Genomic DNA, 19636 nt, shown 5'->3' with positions numbered 1-19636 from the left:
TCTGCCAAAAATTAGCTCAATCCTGCAAAAAATGAAAATTGGTCCAAAAGGTGATATACTCCCTTTTTGCATGAAATCCTTCAATTTGAATTGTCAGATTAAAAAACAAGAAAACATTTTGGGGGTTGGCTTTAGCCTGAGAGGACTTTGGGTTTAGCAATTTTTGGTCTCATTCATGTCTTCCTGTTACTGATATACTGAGTAATCCCTGGGCATGAAGTAGTTTAGCAATAGCAAATCCTTTATTTTTAAGTACACTTAGATGGTAGGTGCAGTATGGTCACTGCATGACGGGTTTTAAATTAAATTATCAATTATACCCAAATGCATCCTTGTTACACAGGAAAAACAGTGGAATTCAAACACAAGCAGTTCTGCAGACACCTTTTGGTCCAATTACCATGGAGGTTTCTGTCCATCAGGGTTATCGTTAGATGGCACCAGTGTGTATATTGACCCACACATTTTGTCAACTCCATTCATTGCAGACTTCAATGGTGATGGATCAGAAGAAGAGGTTGTCATTGTCACTAATTTTTATTTTGAAGAAAAAAGGTGAAAAACTAAAACTAAATATTTTAACTCGAGTTTCCATGGTTTTCATGTGAATTGATAACACCTGTTTTGCTGCTGCTCCCATGATGTGTCCAGTTGGGCTACACTTACATACACAGTGCACATGCAGCACTATTATAAATATGATATAATAAGTTATGACATGTGATAATTTAAACCATAAAATTGTGACAATATGTTCATACGCCCTGGATTTATATTTTGTTTGAAAAGCTTTTTTGTAAGCTCACTTTGTTTTTGTGTGTTTGTTTTTGGGGTGGGGGGAGAGGGTTTGTTATCAGGGGGAAGGTGTTAGCCGTGGCAAGTGAGATATTTTTACCAAGGTAATTTAAACCATAAATTGTAGTAATAGACCTTTGATTTATATTTGTTTCAAAGGCTTTTTTTTAAGCCTACTTTGTTTTTGTTTGTTTGTGTTTGGGGTGTGGGGAGAGGGTTTGTTATCAGGGAGAGGTGTTATCTATATCACGTGTTTGAAACAAAGACATGACATACTGGTATAAAGAACAGTGATAACAGTTGGAATCAGCGACAATAAGTTACAGTCATTTTATTAAATGTGTTATGTAGTTAGAGTTTCACAAAAATGTTGCACTCTCTACACAGTCTATCATCTTCATCTGGTAGAGGTTTGCCATCAGAGGAACTTCAGAATTATCTTGGCAGTGCTGTGATAGTGTTCAACCTTGACAAAAAGGAGCTTGTTTTCTCTTCCATTTTGGATGTGTCCAGGGTAAATATCTTTCTGTATTGTTGATATTGCTCTTAGCTGGAAGATTATTTAACAATGATACTAATGGTGAAACGGGCTGCCATACAACCAACTTGTTAAATGCACGCATCTCAATAACAGCAAACAACAACAGCAGCAACAACAATATTTGCACCCTTTACATAAGAAAAATAGATTTATTTCAAATTTAAATAATTACAGATAGAGAGAGTACAGCCACTTAGAAGGAGCAAATGTTAGTCATGCTAAGTGGCTGGGCTACTTATGTTAGTCTAAAAAATATATCGTTTTTGTGACCATATAATACTCTCACTGTCATTTTTCACACTACACTACTTAGTATATTCATATATATTCATATATGCATATGGTTCAAACACTAGGATTGACAGCCAAACTATTCTATTTTTATTAAATTTTCAACCAGAGAATGCTTTCAATTTTTACAATATCCTTTAGTAAAATGTTTCTCAAGCATTAATCTAATTTAACAGTGCTGATTACCCCAATCATTATAATCAGGCTGGCAAAAATGTGGCATGTGGATCAGAGGAAAACATTCACACTGAGCCACAAACTTGTAAAGACTGCAGTTTTGCATTGTGTGCATCAGGAAAATTACCCTTTTACACCGTAAAAATTGAATTCAGTGTTTCCTTTTTAACCTGCAGCAATCCAGTCAGTACCCTGCCTATGTGCTGTCAGCTGCATCTGTTGTTCCAGGTGCTGAGGTTGTCATGGGGACATCATCAGGAAGGGTTTACCTTGTGAAGAGTTCAACAAAAGAGCCTCAATCTCTTAGTACCATGGACAGCATTTCTGGCCAAGTAAATCAACTTGTTTAAGTAATAATTAATATTATAAATCAACTAGCGTTCTGTTGCAAATGACGTTCTCTGATTGACTACGCTACTCACTACCTTTTCTGTGTTTGTTGTCTGTATTAACCCATGTCTGTATTAGAGAGGTTAATTTTGGAGAAAATATATACTATTATAACCTTTTTGTCGCGACAAACAAAACTGTCTGTTATATAAGGGTGTCAGTATTAAGCGGGTGTCCATAGAGCAGGGTACCAAGTTGTAAAATAATTACTTGCATGATGCATAGTGAGCTGGGATATCCTGCACGGGGCACTAACATGTAGCGCTTGAGAAGACTTGTTTTTTAATCCTTAATCTGGCTAATGGTGTTCTAAGCAGAAATTTGTGAAACCAAAATTTTGTTTTATTTATGGTACAAGGCTGAATTTCCTAAGCTTGTCTCTAACATGGCATGTGTATGTGGTTTTCAGGTCATTGCATCAGATGTTAATCAAGATGGTTTGTTTGAAATTCTGGCCATAGACAACAGTGGGAATATTGCTTGTAAGAGCCTTAAAGGCAAAATGGTCAGTGTTCAATTGTATAAATTTCCTAGTAATTTCTTAGTGATTTACAACAAAATTTATTGACGGAAGGTTTTTTGGTTTATACAAATACATGTACAGTGTAGTTTCATGTAATGTAGGCATTTGCAACTCTAACCCTAACCCTAACCCAATAATGGTAAAAAAAAAAACCACCCAAAAGAATCTAGTTTTTGTTTCAGATTACGTGATAAAGGTTCTTACAGTATCATGTATATGTTGTGTCTCCTGCGAATTTAGGTCATTCAGGTTCTATACACCCTGCTTTTTTTCTGCAATGCAACCTACACTGTAACTATTAAGAGCCTGTCTCAATTTTAAGCTGAACAGGTTCTGATCCAGTAGGGGTATAAATGAAACAATTGTAGCCTACAGGGGTTTTAATCAGTAGGTTTATATAAGTGGGTTTTATGTAGTAATTGTTACAAAGATATTTGGTTTTTTTTTTCATTTTGATATTCCACGTCAGGTGTGGGAGGCAACAGTTTCTAGTTCAAGTGCTGCAGGGATCCGTGTAGCTGATGTAGATGGAGATGGATTCGTGGAAGCTGTTGTCGCTACATTTGATGGGTAAGTTACATAATGTGTTTACTGTATGTTACACGTACTTTTCATGAACTGATAATTATACTGAATACAAACAGTGTATATATCGGGATGTGGTTGGCAATAAATTTCACAAACCAGCTTGATTTTGTTCCTACATTTGCTTTGGCTTTAGCGTAAGATAAAATGAATATACAACAGGAGAAAAGAAAAATCTCCTAAACTGGTTTGAAAAATGTGAAATCAAAGAACAAATTCAACCCACAACATATCTTTTTCCAAAAATAAATCTAGAAAGTACCTACATGTATGCATTGAACATTTATGAGTGTGCAAGATACTGTTTGCTCCAAGTTTATCATGATTTAATTTGCAATTATTTTGTTCATAATAGTAAGTGGAGCCAGGAGCCATAATCGGGGACGGAGACCGTAAGTCTCGGGATTCGCGCGCACCTATGATATGGGACAATTTTTCTATTTTTAGAACAAATTGCGCCATCCTGACGTCATATATCCGCGCGGATTCACGCACATGACGGGGGCTCTCGCGTGGATGTTGTCACGTTGTGTGATCAAATGGTGAGAGTTGAGAGATTCTCTTGCGTATTTTTCACAGCAATGGCAGGGAATAAGGCAGGGAATACGAACCAGGGCGCTTATATGTAGTTTTATGCTCTGAGCTAACGGGAAAGGTGGGTTTTTCAGGGTCGAAAACAAGACTTCAATCTCGCGCTGGGAATGAATGATAAGATCTGCTCACGCTAGTTGTAAGCTTACGCGTATGTTTTTGCGTTTGTTCTGACTTAAGAATATAGCAAGAAAACTCTCTACTCTGGTATCGAGTTAATTTATGAGTTTCTTAGACAATGTTTCATCATAACCAAAACCTGTTTTGACGGTTTCTTATTGTTTCTGCTTGTTTGGTGAGTTTGCAAAAGTTTTTGAAAGGAAAGTCTGACGCGTACAATTAGCTCATTTGCATAGTGCAGCTCATGCACTTTCAAGTCCGAGTCGGTGTTTTCAGTTGTCAACAAATCTTGACAAAGATTTCTTTCGTTATCTTTTGTGCTGAGATGCTGTAACAAATTTCACGAACGCAAAAAAGGCTACTAACATCATGAGTGTTTCTTCAACATGAGCATAATGAAGTTTTACACTGCGAAAATGAAAATAGACAAGGAGTTTTGATAACTCGATCAACAAAATCGAAATCGTTATTCCAAGTTGATTAAAGAAAGCGTCATCGTAACTTTGCTGATTATTTCTGCCTTATTCACATATTTTCAGCTTAGCTTTTAATATTCACACGAAAGTGCGGCGGAAGTACAATTTGTCATGTTTACTGACTGTACAAAACACGCATCGGCGGGCGCTCTCATTCATCGACAACAGAGAATTTACTGGATTTATACACGGATAAAACTGAGCAGTATCTACGGACGTAAAGTTATTGGGCCTTGATGAAACATCAAGCGTTGCTTACAATTCAAGCGAAACTCAAACTAGCAATTATTTTGTTTTACTTTTCGGTCGCGATAGACTGACAAATTCCTCGCAAGCGTGTGGTAAGAGGAGCTAGGAAACTATGAAGTCCTGAAGCTCCGCTCTATCTAAATATATCCAGGTAGTTTTTTTGCTGTGTAATGGAAAAGCTGTTAATCTTCAACATATGTGAAATTTAAAGTAGAATAATGTACAGCTCATGTAATAGAAGCATCCGTCGGAACACAACTTGGTCAGCGATATATATATATAAGCTTACAGCGGAACATACCTAAATTCGGCACTGTCTTACTTCGCTCAAACTGGAGCAGCTTATGACGAAAATACTTAAGCAAAATTCCAACAGACGTAGACGCGTTGAGTTGTGGGCCAAAAACATGAAAAATTTCGGGAATTTAGGACGCCATTTCCCCCGCAGCATGTACGCGCGTGTGCTGCAGGCGATGGCGCAATTTGTTCTAAAAACAGAATTATTGTCCCATATCATGGGGACAACCCCAATACTAGAAATGGCGCGCGCTTACGGTCTCCGTGCCCGATTATGGCTCCTGGTGGAACTCCATAATATTGAAGTCAACTCCCAAGTTTAGCCAATCAGAATGCAATATTGGACTAGATAAAATTTTGACTTCACCTTTGGCAATCATAAAAATGTATAATAAATCTCTTATAATAAGAAAGCCAGGAGTATATCAATTCTCAGTCTTTTCTGTATCAACCTGAATTACAGCACTACACGTAGATCTACACTGTCAAAGGCCTAGGGCAGATATTCTCTCAGCAAAGACCTCACTTGAAGATACATGTATCCATTTTAAATAGACAGTCACTGTTAAATTTGAAAAACAAAACACATTCTTTTTCCAGGTATGTGTGGGTTCTTGAAGGAGACACAGGGAAGGTGTTGGAGGGGTGGCCCGTCAAGTTACCAAGTGAAGTACTAGCAACTGTACTAGTCACTAAACTTGTCCCTGGAGAAAGCAGTGCCGCAGATATTGTAAGTACATATAGCTATTGTGGTGCAGTACTCTATTAAACAAGGCAGCCTTAACTAAAAACCTAGAGTCAACAAAGATATGTGACTACCTTACCACATAAAGTCAGAGTGACATGTTCCATCTTTTACACATAAAGTAACAGAGCAGACATTGAATCAAAACTGATTGCTGGACTTGAAGGTATAGATTGACGTTTTGAAGTCATTTTGATAATATAATCATACATGTAAGAAGAGACTAGTCTACATGTTCATGTAAAAGGAAATTCCTCTTTTTCCTCCATCCAACAGGGTGAAAAAAAGAGTAAGAGTGGAAAATAGCGCACAAAATCTGGCAGTCTTGCGCATCGGAGAGCTGTCTTTTCATTTCAGGAATGCTCATAGTATACAAAACACTGAAATACACCTACAGCTCTCTTCAGTTATTGATTTGAACCCAGATACAGCTGTAAATATAAGTCTGATGTCATTGATTCTTTTAGGTTATTCCCCTTGTTGATGGCCAGATTGCAATCATCCGAGGTAGTGACCACTGTACAGAACTCATCAGTGTTGGTAAGACTGTGCTATCTGTGGCTGTTAGCGCTGACTTGTTGCCAGGACGACCAGGTCTGGAGCTGGTATTGGGTGCCGATGATGGAACCCTGCTGTGTTTGGCAAATGCACCAAACACAGTTGCACATAGGTAGATTGTAATTCGTATTGGTAAATTGCCACTGTGGAGTGGTTTTCAGTTGAGTGTCATGAAAGCAAAACCAAAGCAATCAGTCTGGCCAATGACAAATTTCACAGACAATCCAGTGAACCAATCAAAACTGGAAGCTAATACATGTAGCTGACCTAAAGCGCGGGAAAGTCAAAACGCGTGCGAACGAGTCATGGTTGGCCTTAGTTTTACTTTTCAGATTTGATGACAAAGAGACAAGATTCCTTTTAAGCCCATCACTCGGCGCGGTCATTGAATTACTTTCGACACTCAAGTCTAAGTTGACACGCATGATTGTTTGTAAACACTCGACTTTTTATAAAATCCCTTCGGCATTGCCTCAGTCATAACTTTTTTCTGGCTTTGGCCCTGACTGTTTACAATTTATGTAAAAGTTATGACTGTCTACAATTTACAATTGATGCACAGCTCAATATTAGCTGCCACTTAGTGCATGCCAGCTGCAAATAGCTTTATTACAGACACACCATTTACTTCTCCATCATGAAAGCCAAACTTTCATCTATAATTTCTACAATTACTCGTGTGTTGATTGTGCAGGACAATAAAATAATGTGTTAGTCTAGAGTTATGGCAGTAACTAACAGCGCTTTATCAAAAGTAATCTATCTTGTCACTGTCAGATTTTGAATTATCGTGGAAGCTTAATGTTGATTGAAAATACCAAATGTTGCAAAGATTGCCTAGACATCATGACTACTGTTATTAGCATAACTATTAAACACCGTCTGACTTGGGATTTATATTAGTCTTCCTGCAGATATGAATGAACTATTTTCCTGGCCAGCAGAGAATTTACCCTGCAGTGGAACAACATTTTTCTCTGGAAAGGTGAGGTTTTCTTTATCAGCTTAAAAACAAAACTCAGTCATATTGTAGACTGATACTGAGTTTGAGTATATATTTTAGCCTTCTTCAAAGCCAAACAGATTGTGTTTTTCAAAACAAGCGTAGTAGATTTCTTGGCCTGCTGAAATAAATTTAATTTGATTATTTTTTGTTAAAAAATCATTTATGTTTCAATCTACCTATATGTAGCTGGCGAGAACTGAAGATTAACAAATTGAATAGTTGCGCCTTTAAAAAATGCCATAAAAGTAATAGTTCAAAGTTGTACCGCTTAAAAGAAGTGTGTTATCTTTGCTGACATTTATAAATTTCCGTTGAACAGTCAGTAGCAAGAAGCCTGGATACTAGAGCTTGGTATCGGAAGTGAGGTCAAAAAGACATAAAGACGAAACCACATCACGTAATGATCAAACCACATAGCGAAGATACCAGACAACATAACAGCGTAGCCACATTACATCATGACAAGAGCACAAAACATAACTTAGAAACCTCAGTACATCACGATAAAACCACACCACGTAATGAAGTTATTACGCAACACCATGATAAAAACACGTCACGTCAGGACTACATTACAAGACATAACTACATTACAAGACATAATGAAGAAACCAAAAACATGATGAAGTAACTACAACACATAATGAAGAAACCACACAACATAATGAAGTAACTACACATAATGAAGATACCACAGCAAATAATGATAAACAACCACATAAGAAAGTTATGGCTTTCCATAGAATAGTATGCCATTGTGAACAATAAGGACTTTCTCGTTTGAAGATATACAAACTATTTGGGATATAATTGTTAGCATTGTAAATGTGATGTGCAACTTGAAGCAGTATTATATTGGAAATCGACGGTAAAGGCTGGTTTTCACTAGAACATAAGCACAAGCACAAACATAAGCATAAGCACAAGTGAAAACAGCCACGACATAAACATAAGCATAAGCAGAAACATAAGAGGAACGAGCCAACTTATTTGTCTTGTGCAGTTTTCACTAGTAACGCGCTCGACATAAGGATAAGCACAAGAAAAACGAACAGTTCTGTTTTTCTTATGCTTATGCTTATGCTTATGCTTATGTCGAGCGCGTCACTAGTGAAAACTGCACAAGACAAATAAGTCGGTTCGTTCTTATGTTTCTGCTTATGCTTATGTTTATGTCGTGGCTGTTTTCACTTGTGCTTATGCTTATGCTTGTGCTTGTGCTTATGCTCTAGTGAAAACCAGCCTTAAAGACCCCACTACCTGCACGCAGTATTTCAACGTAACATATTCCAACACTGCTGCACACATGCTGCAAAGGTTTGGTCGCCTTGCTGCAGCATCCAACATCTTGCAACAGGGTGGCCAAACGCGTGAAAGGTGTTGTGTGCAACGATGTTGGAATATGCTGCGCTGAAATGTTGAGTCCGTTCGGCCGCACCTTAGCACGACTTTGAAAAGGTTGGTCAAAAGCCCAATTTCGTTACGTTATAAAAATTCTAACATAACTCCAAGGTTTCGTTTAATGGACTTGAAAAAAATGAAATCACATTGAGCCAGGTTGAGAGAGGTACATGAAAATAATTTATTCTGTTTTAGTCGCCCCCCCCCCCTCCCCCCCACCCCCGCTCCCCACAAGCATTGGTGCCATGTAAGAATTGTAATATATCGAAATTGGTCCATTACCTAAGAACTTCACGAGTTTATCGTCAGCGTACCGAATCAAGCAGGGTTAGCATAGTTCTGTGCTCCTGGTCATTAACCCTCTCTAGGTACGTGTCTACAAAGAAAATGTACCTAGAAAAGTTCAAGGGATGTGTCATTTTGCAAAATTTGAAAGTGTTACTGTAATGAAGTAAACACCTTAGTGAGTTTGGAGACTCACTCGAAGGTCGTTATGTACCAAAAAGGCCCGTTTGAAATCTGGAAAGTAGAGAGTTATCTATAAAGTAATTTGGAGTGCTGGAAATCAACCAATATTTTTTTTTCTTCTGAGCAGAAATGGGGGACCACAAGAGGTAAAGAAAAAGAATATTTGGCCTTGGTTGGATCCACAACGTTTACCCTTCTACGAATTACCACCATGTTTACCCACGATATGCTCACATCTTGCCTTGTAGCTCAGTCAGAAAGGTAAAGGTCGTTGACTCCCAGCAATCCAAATCACTTTAGAGTTAATTCTCTACTTCCCAGCTTCTAATATCAGCGCTGCCAGGCGTTTTAAATCCAATGTAACGGTTACTGAGTAGGACACACTGACATTTGCGTAAAAATATCATTAACATGTGAATCCATTTGACTCGTGACAGTTTTAACCTGCACTTCAAAGACGACTTGGCGTGGCAACTGCTGGTACCATTTATAACAACTGGATGTCTTCTGCTGGTTCTTCATGGCTGGACACAACTAGATACAGATATACTGCCAACAATAATGACCAAGAGAAAGAGATAGCGCTCAACATCAAACAAACAAACATGGATGAACACAACTGAGTGCAGATATCCTGCCAACAATAATGACAAGAGAAAGAGATAGCACTAAACATCAAACAAACAAACATGGATGAACACAACTGAGTGCAGATATCCTGCTAGCAATAATAACCAAGAGAAAGAGTTCGCCAGCTCTGATTACGCGATTATCAGTTCTTTCCTGCGTTTCGAGTCCAATTTTACAATAACATCTTTTCCAAGCTGAAAATGATGACGAGGGAGAGACAGGTAGTCAGAACCAGGCAAGGGGCTAAACGACCGGTTACCCTTGAAGAAGGACGAATGTGAATTGAGGTTCGTAAACGAGGACTACTTAACTTGGGGAAGATTTTTAATAACAGCGAACCAGTAATTGCTCGGGATAGTAATGGCATGATGCCATTTCTGTCTCAAGCAGGAACGACATTGAGATATCTGACAGTGTACAAAAGCAGCATACGATAAAGATCAAGAACAAAGGAGATCAAGCCTCGATTACCAAAGTTATTGACCATGTGTATCGTTTTCTCTTTTCCGTTTTCCCTCATTTCTTTGAACATTTTTTATTATAATCATTATCTGAATACCGTGGAGATAAAGATGTCGCGATAGCTACCTGACTGATAATTGAAACAAAAGGTGGAAAACAGATGCACTGTAATTTGTAGTCAATTGATCCATTTCAGAAGTTGTCTTGTTAGAAATTATTTATTATTCATTTGTTTAAATGAGAGAAAAATAAAACAGCTGAATTTGGATCGAGGAATGAGTTTCACAGCATTTTTTTAATTTCACCACAAACGGCAGAAGTGCATCCTTTCCTACTTTCGGTCTGTATGGTGTATTTGTTTAATCGATTGATTCTTTATTTGTTTGTTTACCTGAATTGAATATTCTTGTTAAGCTCTCTCTACCAAGTCTCCATTTAGAACTTCCAGGCTCAAACTATACCCTTTTATTCTGAAATGAACATCTGCGTTCAACGCTGGTTTCCTTCCCAAAAATATCCACTGGTTGATCTCAGACTAACACAGTTTCATTGATAATTTCTCCAAAACGAAACACACGAGGAAACATATACACGCTCCCTTTTGTTGCAAATAGTTAAGGTCTGTAGAAGCTCTAAAGTTACTGTTAGTCAAAGATCAACAAGTGGATATTTCAAAACCAACCTTTTCCTCGCACCACGGCCCCGCCGGCTACGAAAGACAGGCGGCCCTGGGACTGAACTTGAATTAACATCAAATATTTTTCGCTCTTTGCACGAGGTGCCTGGAAGCTCCGCTTCTTCTTTCAAACTTTGCCTAATGCCGTGTATACATTGCAAGAAATGTGGAAATGGCTCCTATTGTCACCCTAACGATTAAAAGCTATTATAATTGAACTTGATGTAATGTACACAACTGTTTACAAATTCAACTGCGCCCGGAATCAGTTTTCCTCTGAAAACATGCGAGGAATGTTCTCACCAAGAACTGTCATAAGATTAACCTGGCATTGTAATATACCCGTTCAGGCCTGAATTTTTTTCAGGCTTTAATTTCACAACTGCTTAAGTTGTGTTTATAACTGCGATGATCAATCATGTCTTCATATCTTTCTCCGCAGTTCAAATATATGATCTTTGATATATTCATTTGCATTCGTCATCACCTACTGGTATATTACGAACTCACAATGTGACCAGCTCCCAGTTGGCTTGATAGCTCAGTTGGTAGAGCACTGCACCGGTATCGCATAGGTCATGGGTTCGATTCCCGTTCAGGCCTGAATGTTTTTTCAGGCCTTAATTTCACAACTGCTTAAGTTGTGTTTATAACTGCGGTGATCAATCATGTCTTTATATATGTCAAATGTTGATTCTTTCAGGTTAAAGTTTTTTTTTATTAATGTGATATTTCTCTTTATGATTGTAACAAGAGATACGGACATTCACTCGTCAATTCTGGAAGTTAAAATGTCCTAACAACACCCTCACCTTCTTGGCAGGCTTAGAGGGTGTTTTATACGCAAACACTTTACAAGGAGTGTCCAATACATTAGAATTTCTAAACTTTTTCGACGAAGCAACGAAAGCGACGCAAATTATTCGTAATCCAGTGTTTATGGCGGGAGACATTCTGGTCTTAGATAATTGTACAACACACCACAACGCAGGCGGTTTCGCTCTGGGGCTGCGGCTGGATACAATGGGTTTTGACTTCGGGCAATTGTTAAAAGCTGAAACATGGAACATTCCCGAAAATCCCGGAACATCAAAAATAGAATAATTATGAGAAACAATGTTTAGAATTAAATAGAGGAATAACCAAGAAAGAGAAATGAGAGAAATAATAAACAAAAATAAACTGGTATCTACTCCGAATACTCAAAACAAGAAAAAAAAGCCATTGACTTCAATGAGTGAAGGCTCGCAACTTTAACCTTTTTAAGGAGCGATGTCGGGAGGGAATGCACAAGCTATCTCCACTAATTCATTCCTGCCAGTTGTTCGCCAACGGTTTAACCACATGACGGTCCCTTAACAAAGGAAAATTTCAAACTTTTAGCTCTTAACCCTTTGAATACGAAACTTTCGCCAAAAAATACCGTTTTTAACCGTTTAGTCCGGTTTTTTGGCTGCCATGACGCTAAATAAGCCTGTTTAGCTAAGAAAGCTCAGGCTTTTTTTTACCAAAAGGAGAGATTTTTCGAGGATTAGGTACAAAATTGAGGAAATTTTCAATTCCGGCCATGCGCATGAGCCAAAATTTGGACCTTGATCAATAATAGGCGTAGTGGACCATTTTACCACCGTTTTTGCACCAAAACTAATAACGTTTTTCGGTTTACGACGTCGGAATGTCGTCGATATCTAAACCCGACCATTGCACGGAAAGGCCTCACCTTGTACTACTATCTGCTCATGAAGATTATCTGATGACATTTGAATTGATGACGTCACAAGTGGTATAAGAGCACGACCATTAATAATTACGCATATGCGTAGTTGGTATTCAAAGGGTTAAAGTGGTCGCGGTCGTTTACGAGAGGTGGTTGCTTACAAGAGGTTCCAAATATAGTGATTTGACTTGGAAACTTTTGGTATTTTGGAAAACTGGTCGCTGAGAGGTGGTTGCAACCGGAGGTTCGACTGTATTTAATTTAAAACTGCCATTGGAAATTTGAATCCGAAGTGGTTCGATTCTTAAACACGTGTGTGGTACATCGCTGGACACCGTGCCACAGGGATCGCGCCAGGAGGAGCCATGTAGATCGATCGATTGTTTTGGTTAAAATTGATGACAAGTTTGTCCCCATTGCTGAGGCAGGAGTGATGGATGCTGGAATTGAAGTCTAAATCTCAAATTTCGCGATCTGAAAACAAGTTTAGTCAGGCTCTCTGCCTGATATCAACGGCTGACTTCTCCAATTAATTTTCAAATATCAATACAAGGCAAGCAGCCAAGAGTTGAGAATATAGCAACTGATATATAGTCAGGCCCTTGTCAGCCATCTTGGTTAGTCTGCATGCCCGGAATCAACAGCTGACTTCTCATTAAAATACCAACACAAGACAATCATACAGGGTTTGATAACATAACAGCTGATAACCAAGACAAAACTGATCTGATATTTAACTGCATTCTCGCACCCAATGTTATACGAAATTTATGAAGACGGGTAATGAGAATTTGTCTTTTGGCTCCAGGGTTCAGTGATAGCAGTTTTTGTAGCAACACTTGAACACTTAAGAAATTTATCATTTTTATTGCAGCATGTACGATTAGCTAATTCGCTTCTCTTCTTGTGCTTCTCTTACTGTACCTCTACAGTTTTGCAAGAGTTTGTTTGAAACACAACAATGTGAGAATACCTTTGACTGTGTAAAATGAAACTGTTGACGGTTTTCACAATTTAATACTTCTCCAGCGAACAATGAAATGTAAACGTGAACAAACGCGATTTGTAGTGCAACGTGCAACGTTAGCTGTAGATAAACTTAAACTGTAAATATGCAAAACATCATTTGTACGTAGCTGAATAAATGTTCACAAAGCTTTACAAAAACGTCTCCACCAGTGTCACTTAGTACCTTTGCAATCGATATCACCACTCGGATATTGAACAAAAGGACATAGGTGATCTGTGTAAAATGTCTTGGTCCTTGAAACGATTGAACTACGACTCGTCATGCTTCCTTGTGGGTCGTCAAGCCAGCATGGAAAACGGGAGAGGGAAAATAAGGTGCAAAAACCGAGGCAAAGGTAAAGTCATTCGTTGAAAATTGACAGAAAAATGATGCAAGGATGAGTAAACGGAGAAAATATCCTACTGCTTTTAGTCGCTGTTTCCGTTGCATCTTGGTCAGATTTGTTTGTGCTAAGTCAAAATATTGCGAGTAGAATGGAAAATCGCTTTGCCCGTTTCATTAGCCTTGAAATGCGTATAGCATAAACCGGCCGGTTAGTAGTAATCTTACGTTTGCTTGGCGTAGAGTGGAACCTGACCTCATGATGGGCCGTTGCGGGCCCTTTTCTACTGGGGACTGTTTCGTGTTGGGTTCGGACTATTTGAACGCTTTGGTTCATTTCATAGAAGTTGGGAATGGTCTGGTCACATTTCAGGTCCGAGGACTGGAGTGTAGAGATAAGAGAGCTGCAGTACTATTCTAGATTTAGAGCACAATTTATCGTGTCGTGAACGTTTGGTAGAGCCTAATAAAGCGTTTACAAATTCATGCGGAGTCTTGGAAAGACAACTTTAAAAGCCCAAGTAATTCAGTTGTTGACTATGGTATTCGTAAGGAATGGCCTCAGACTTAACATAGCTACTTAGCTATTACACTTCGCCTAGCTATGCAACAAAGGCATGCCTACAATGCCGAAGAAAGTGTAGTTTTGCAGTAAATGGTTTGAACCCAGGAGTATCAGTAGTCCGTATAGTGTGATCGTCCGGGTGAGTGTAGTTCTGAAAAAAACTGTTGTTGGTGACTGACGTTTCGACAACCTGAGCGGAAGTCATCTTCAGAGTCAAGTGAATAGTGTTTGTCAGTCGATGATGTTATAAGTCTGGTCTGTTGAACGTGATTGGTCAGTATAGCCATGATGGTATTGGCTGAAAGACTCGTGTAAAGTTTGTCATCAGTCATTGGTGGGTTTCGATCCGTCTATTGTTAGTCAAGTAGGTCGGTTTTGGTCCGTGTATTGTTAAGTCGGTCTGTTAGAAGTCCGTTTGTCGGTTTCGTTTCTGTCGTGGATAAGTCGTTTGTAAGGCGCCGGTAGTTGTTGACATCTGTTGAGAGGCGTTTGTTCTAGGTTAGTGTACCAGCTTTCCAGAGTCAGTCGTTGAAAATAGTTTGTACTGTAGGTTAAGCACTGAGCAGAGTCCCAGTCAATGTTGTGGTTTGTCAGTTGATGATGTACAGCAATGTGATTGTTGGCATCACCATTTCTCGTGGCTCGTTTGTGTTCAGTCAGTCTCGTGTTAAGGTTTCTGCCAGTCTCACCAATGTAGGAAGCCTGGCAGTCGGAGCATTTGATCTTGTAAACTGCTCCCTGTCTGTCGTTAGGTTCGTCTCTGTCTTTCACGTTGGTCAGTAAGTGTCGTAACGTAGTTGTAGGTTTGTGGGCTACACGAATGTTGTAGGGCTGTAGGGTCCGCGAGATGGTCTCAGAAGTGCCCTTAATGTAAGGTATAGTCACTGTAGTAACAGGCGTAGGGTTCCTGTTCGTGGCGTCAGCTTCAGTAGGTCGGTAAATGTTTCGTCTAATAAAGTCAGCGTTGTAGTTGTTTTTGTGAAAAACACGTTCAAGGTATCTGTTTTCGTCACGTAAGCTGTCCGGTGTGTCACAAACTAGTTGCGCTCGTCTCGTCAAAGTCTTTATAGTCGTGGCTTTGTGTGAAGTCGGGTTGTAGGATGATTCGTCAAGTAATCTGTCGGTATGCGTCGGTTTTCTGTACACTGTCGTTCGTAGTTCGTTGTTGTCGCGGCTTACCAAACAGTCTAGAAAAGGAAGTTTTCCATTTTCTTCGATCTCTCTAGTAAACTGGATGTCGGCGTTCTGTTCGTTTAGGTGGTCGTGAACGTATCAAGAAAACCGGCTCAACATTGATAACAATAGGCATTGTTATAAGACCTAAAATTGGTCTTATATGGTCATTTTGAACAATGGCGGTATAAGCTTCTAAATGCCCGCGGGAGTTTTTGAAATTTCCGATTACCATACGAGCGCGAAATTTAAACGATTGGAAAGACTGAATGGAAGACAAATTCTCCCGAGGGGAGATGGTATTGGTATAATCCTGTCGGTGCAAATAGTTGCGGTGGGGTGGCTGGTAGGGTGACGGTTGTACACATGTATTTAAAAGTGAAAGTAAAAGCTGCCGACAAGTAAGGCATCTTTTTGCTTTAAAATTGCTCTAACCTGATAAACTCACCACGCGTGGGAGTGAAAGTGAAGTTCGCATTTGGCTAGATTGCGAACAGGCTCTCTTTCGCTCTAAAACCCATAAGATCAGTGTAGGATGAACGCGAAAATAGCGAGCGCGATAATCAAAGCTGCTCGCTTCGCGCTCCCGCTGTTTCCGCGTTCGACCCACGGATTGAAAAGCAGGAGGAGAGACTGCTTTCAGTCGAGCATTCGGCCACAGCTATCAGCCGCACTTCCGAAACCGCTCCATCTCACTCGGTATTCTTTTCGGCCGTCAACGGACCTTACAGCCAAAATTTTTGACACTTTGTAGTATTTCGACATTTTCGCTCAGGGAGATGTAACTTCGACAAAGCTCAGTTGATAATAATGATCAGATCATTGAAAACAGTTTGCTTTAAAGCCAAAAATTGAAAGAACGCCGTAAATTACCATACGACAAAATACACTAGATTATAACCTGCTTGAGGATTATTCATTGCGATATTTGCTAACACGTTTTAAAATGTGTGCGCTCTGCTAAAAAATTAAAACTCTTCGATACCTTATTTCATTTCCAGACTGATAGTTGTTCTACAGAAAAGATCACACCTTCGTCTGCTGTGAGCTTGATTGAAAACAACGGCGCTCTTTCACAACTAAAAAGTCACACCTCGTTTATAAAGTGCCGCGCGCTCGACTGAAAACAGTTGAGTCAAAATCTGGACGCTCCGCGAACACTCAAAATATTGAAAACGAATAACTTCCATGACGATTGCCAGGTTTCAGAGAAAGATTTATACGCGCAAAAACAGAATTTCAGTCACGCATTCTTCACTCTAACCACCGCGCGGTCGACTTAATAAAAAGCAGAAAAGTTGTAACGCCGCACGAATGACAGACAAAGAATGTTTTCAGCAGCATACTTATTAAAACGAGTCGGAATTAGAATGAAAAGGGATTTAAACCGGGGGTTGGATTTAGAGAGACGTGGTCCGAATGCGACACATGTGGATAATTAGTTTTTGAATTGTGATCACCTCGATGCGCACAGCGGCGGTCAATTTGCCTTGGGGTACACCGGTGAGAATTGACTTTACGAGAGAAAAAGTTACGCTGCCCACCACCAAGTGCAGCTTAATTGTTCTGCCGAAAGTTTTCCGAACAACGGCGACGATTTTGGTTTGGCTTCGGACGAAGTCCCTCAGGGTTACCAAGAACAAAAGGCTATTCATTTTTGCTGAACGTGTGATGTTGAGCCGGAACAATAGACCATTTCTTGATACGAAAATCGTCAATCTCGTCTTTGTGAACGGCGGTAAAGGTGTCGTCAACGTAGCGTAACCAAAGCGGTATCGTTTGTCGCCAAGTTGCAAGGGCGCGTTCCTCCACGTGTTGCATCACAATTTCTGCGACAACAACAGAAACAGGCGACCCCATTGCTGTTCCATGCAACTTTTTTGTAGTGTTTACCGTTGTACTGAAAGTAAGTCGATGTAAGGCAAAGGTTCAGTATGTCCATGATGTCTTCTGTAGGTAACGGTAGTTTAACAGTAGATTGTTGTATAGCGGTCTCGGTACACTGTAATGCCAATTGAAGTGGAATACTGGTGAACAGTGATTTCACATCAAAAGACACAAGTTTGTAGTCGTCAGGTATCTGTACTGTCTTAATAGCGTCAATAAAGTTCTCCGTAGATTGTAGTTTGCGTCTTGATTTGTCAGTAAGGGGTTGCAGTATGGTCGTCAAGTACTTAGATAGCTGATACGTAGGGGACCCACAGAATGACACTATAGGTCGCATCGGTATACCAGGTTTGTGCAGTTTCGGTAGTCTGTAAAGTTTCGGTGGTTGAGGTACTGAGCACCTCAGTCGCTAGTAGCGTTGAGTGTCAATAGCGTCAGTCTTTTTAAGCGTAAGTATTTTGCTGTTAAGTTTATGTTGAAGTGCTGGCGTCGGGTCGCGTTTAAGTTCTTCGTAAGTTTGTTTGTCGTTAACAAGTGCGTCCATTTTGTCAAAGTAGCCAACATTTATGTAACAACATTTATGGTAACAATGTTGTCAAAGTGTAGTTTTGCTGTCGATTAGTTGCTACGTTCTACGGGATTCTTTTAATATATTACTAATTGAGGACCAGCAATGTCTCTCTTAGCTTCAGAATCAAGTTTTAAGTGTTTGCTTCCTGCATACCTTACCCTCCCCCTCTCCCCCTCCACTTAGCGTTTGTTGACTTAATTTCGAAGGTTAATAGCATTGTGTCATTTGTAACTTTAATCTGTCACTTGGTACGTACTGTCAACAGCGTGAAGTTGAAACCATCACTGAGGGAGTCGAAGATGACGTTGGTAAGTTTTTCTTTTTTTTTTTTCTGGTGTTTAGTAGAGGTAATCGTATGAATGTGAGTGTAATTAAGGATTTACTCCACGGCTGATAAGAGAAAATTCTCAATATCACGAGTAATATAAATCCTTAATTTCTCGAGCTTTCATACGATTACTCATTTATTTTAGGATTGAGAAAACTGCGAACGCGCGCGCGTTAATCTGCACTGTAGCGCAAATTAAGAATTAACCATAAATTGGCCTACTCTCAGCCAATCGCGCTTTCAAATCTCACATTTTTCAGTTATAAGATTCCTTCGCCACGGCGCAGTGAAGTTTTTGGGTAATCAGGGGCTTCAAAATGTTTCGAAGTAGGCGTCTGCAGAGGGAAGAGTAGGCGGCTGTGGCAAGTTAGGGACCGGAAGGCAAATTTACAAAATAGAAGCTAGGAAATGCAATTTTTAGCATTCAGAGTTAGATACTGATCTATCAATGGCATAATTTTATTTGTTTTCTTAGGTGGCGTTAATGTAGTCAAGGAAGCCTGATTTATGATTTATGATGTATATTAGCCACCGTGTTATCTTGCTTTACAGAGTAGCATGAAAATTAAATAAATGTTGTAACACATGTTTGTCAGAGATAGAAATGTAAAAAAAAAATTCATTTAAAGCGTTTTAAAATCTCGCATTTTTCATTTACAAGATTAAATTAAAACTTAGATTAAAGGAGTGAGAATCAAGCGATAGAATCATCACATTAGTTAACGTGGGGCTCGAAATAAGTAAAAAAACCTTAAGTCGCCATTTGCCGATTAAGTGGTAAAAAAAAAGTCGCCAAATGCAAATGTTTAGTCGTCAGAACGTAAAATCAAATAGAAGAGACACCATCCGTGGGCATACATGACGTACTCGATGCTCAAGGGTTTGCAATGCATTCTAGGGCGATTTCGCAACTGGTACTGCAAACATGGCCCTATTCTCCCAGAGGAGAGCCAAGAATAATAATGTTGATGACTGCAACTAGAATTCAAATTTCTAAGGAATGTTCCCCACTCCTAATGTCGCTTATCACTTGTACTCACTGTTCCTGTTATATCTAGGTTGT

At 39.4% G+C, this 19636-nt stretch overlaps 1 protein-coding gene across 1 annotated transcript; it reads left to right on the top strand.

Annotated features, from left to right (window-relative positions):
• Nucleotides 1-316: 316 nt before the first annotated feature.
• LOC149110588 (uncharacterized) lies at nt 317-10581 on the top strand (the record flags this gene model as incomplete). Its single annotated transcript, XM_089291465.1, has 10 exons — nt 317-555; nt 1183-1309; nt 1981-2136; nt 2604-2699; nt 3187-3287; nt 5636-5765; nt 6248-6450; nt 7242-7323; nt 9341-9474; nt 9630-10581. Coding segments are annotated over 10 exons (1434 nt in total), but the record flags the coding sequence as incomplete, so codon positions are not given.
• Nucleotides 10582-19636: the final 9055 nt, after the last annotated feature.

This window comes from Orbicella faveolata, unplaced genomic scaffold (assembly GCF_042242905.1).
Source record: "Orbicella faveolata isolate gen_17 unplaced genomic scaffold, um_ofav_v1 contig_24, whole genome shotgun sequence".
Lineage (NCBI taxonomy): Eukaryota > Metazoa > Cnidaria > Anthozoa > Scleractinia > Merulinidae > Orbicella > Orbicella faveolata.
Note: the sequence above shows the minus strand (reverse complement) of the source record. Positions and strands in the feature narration are given on the sequence as shown.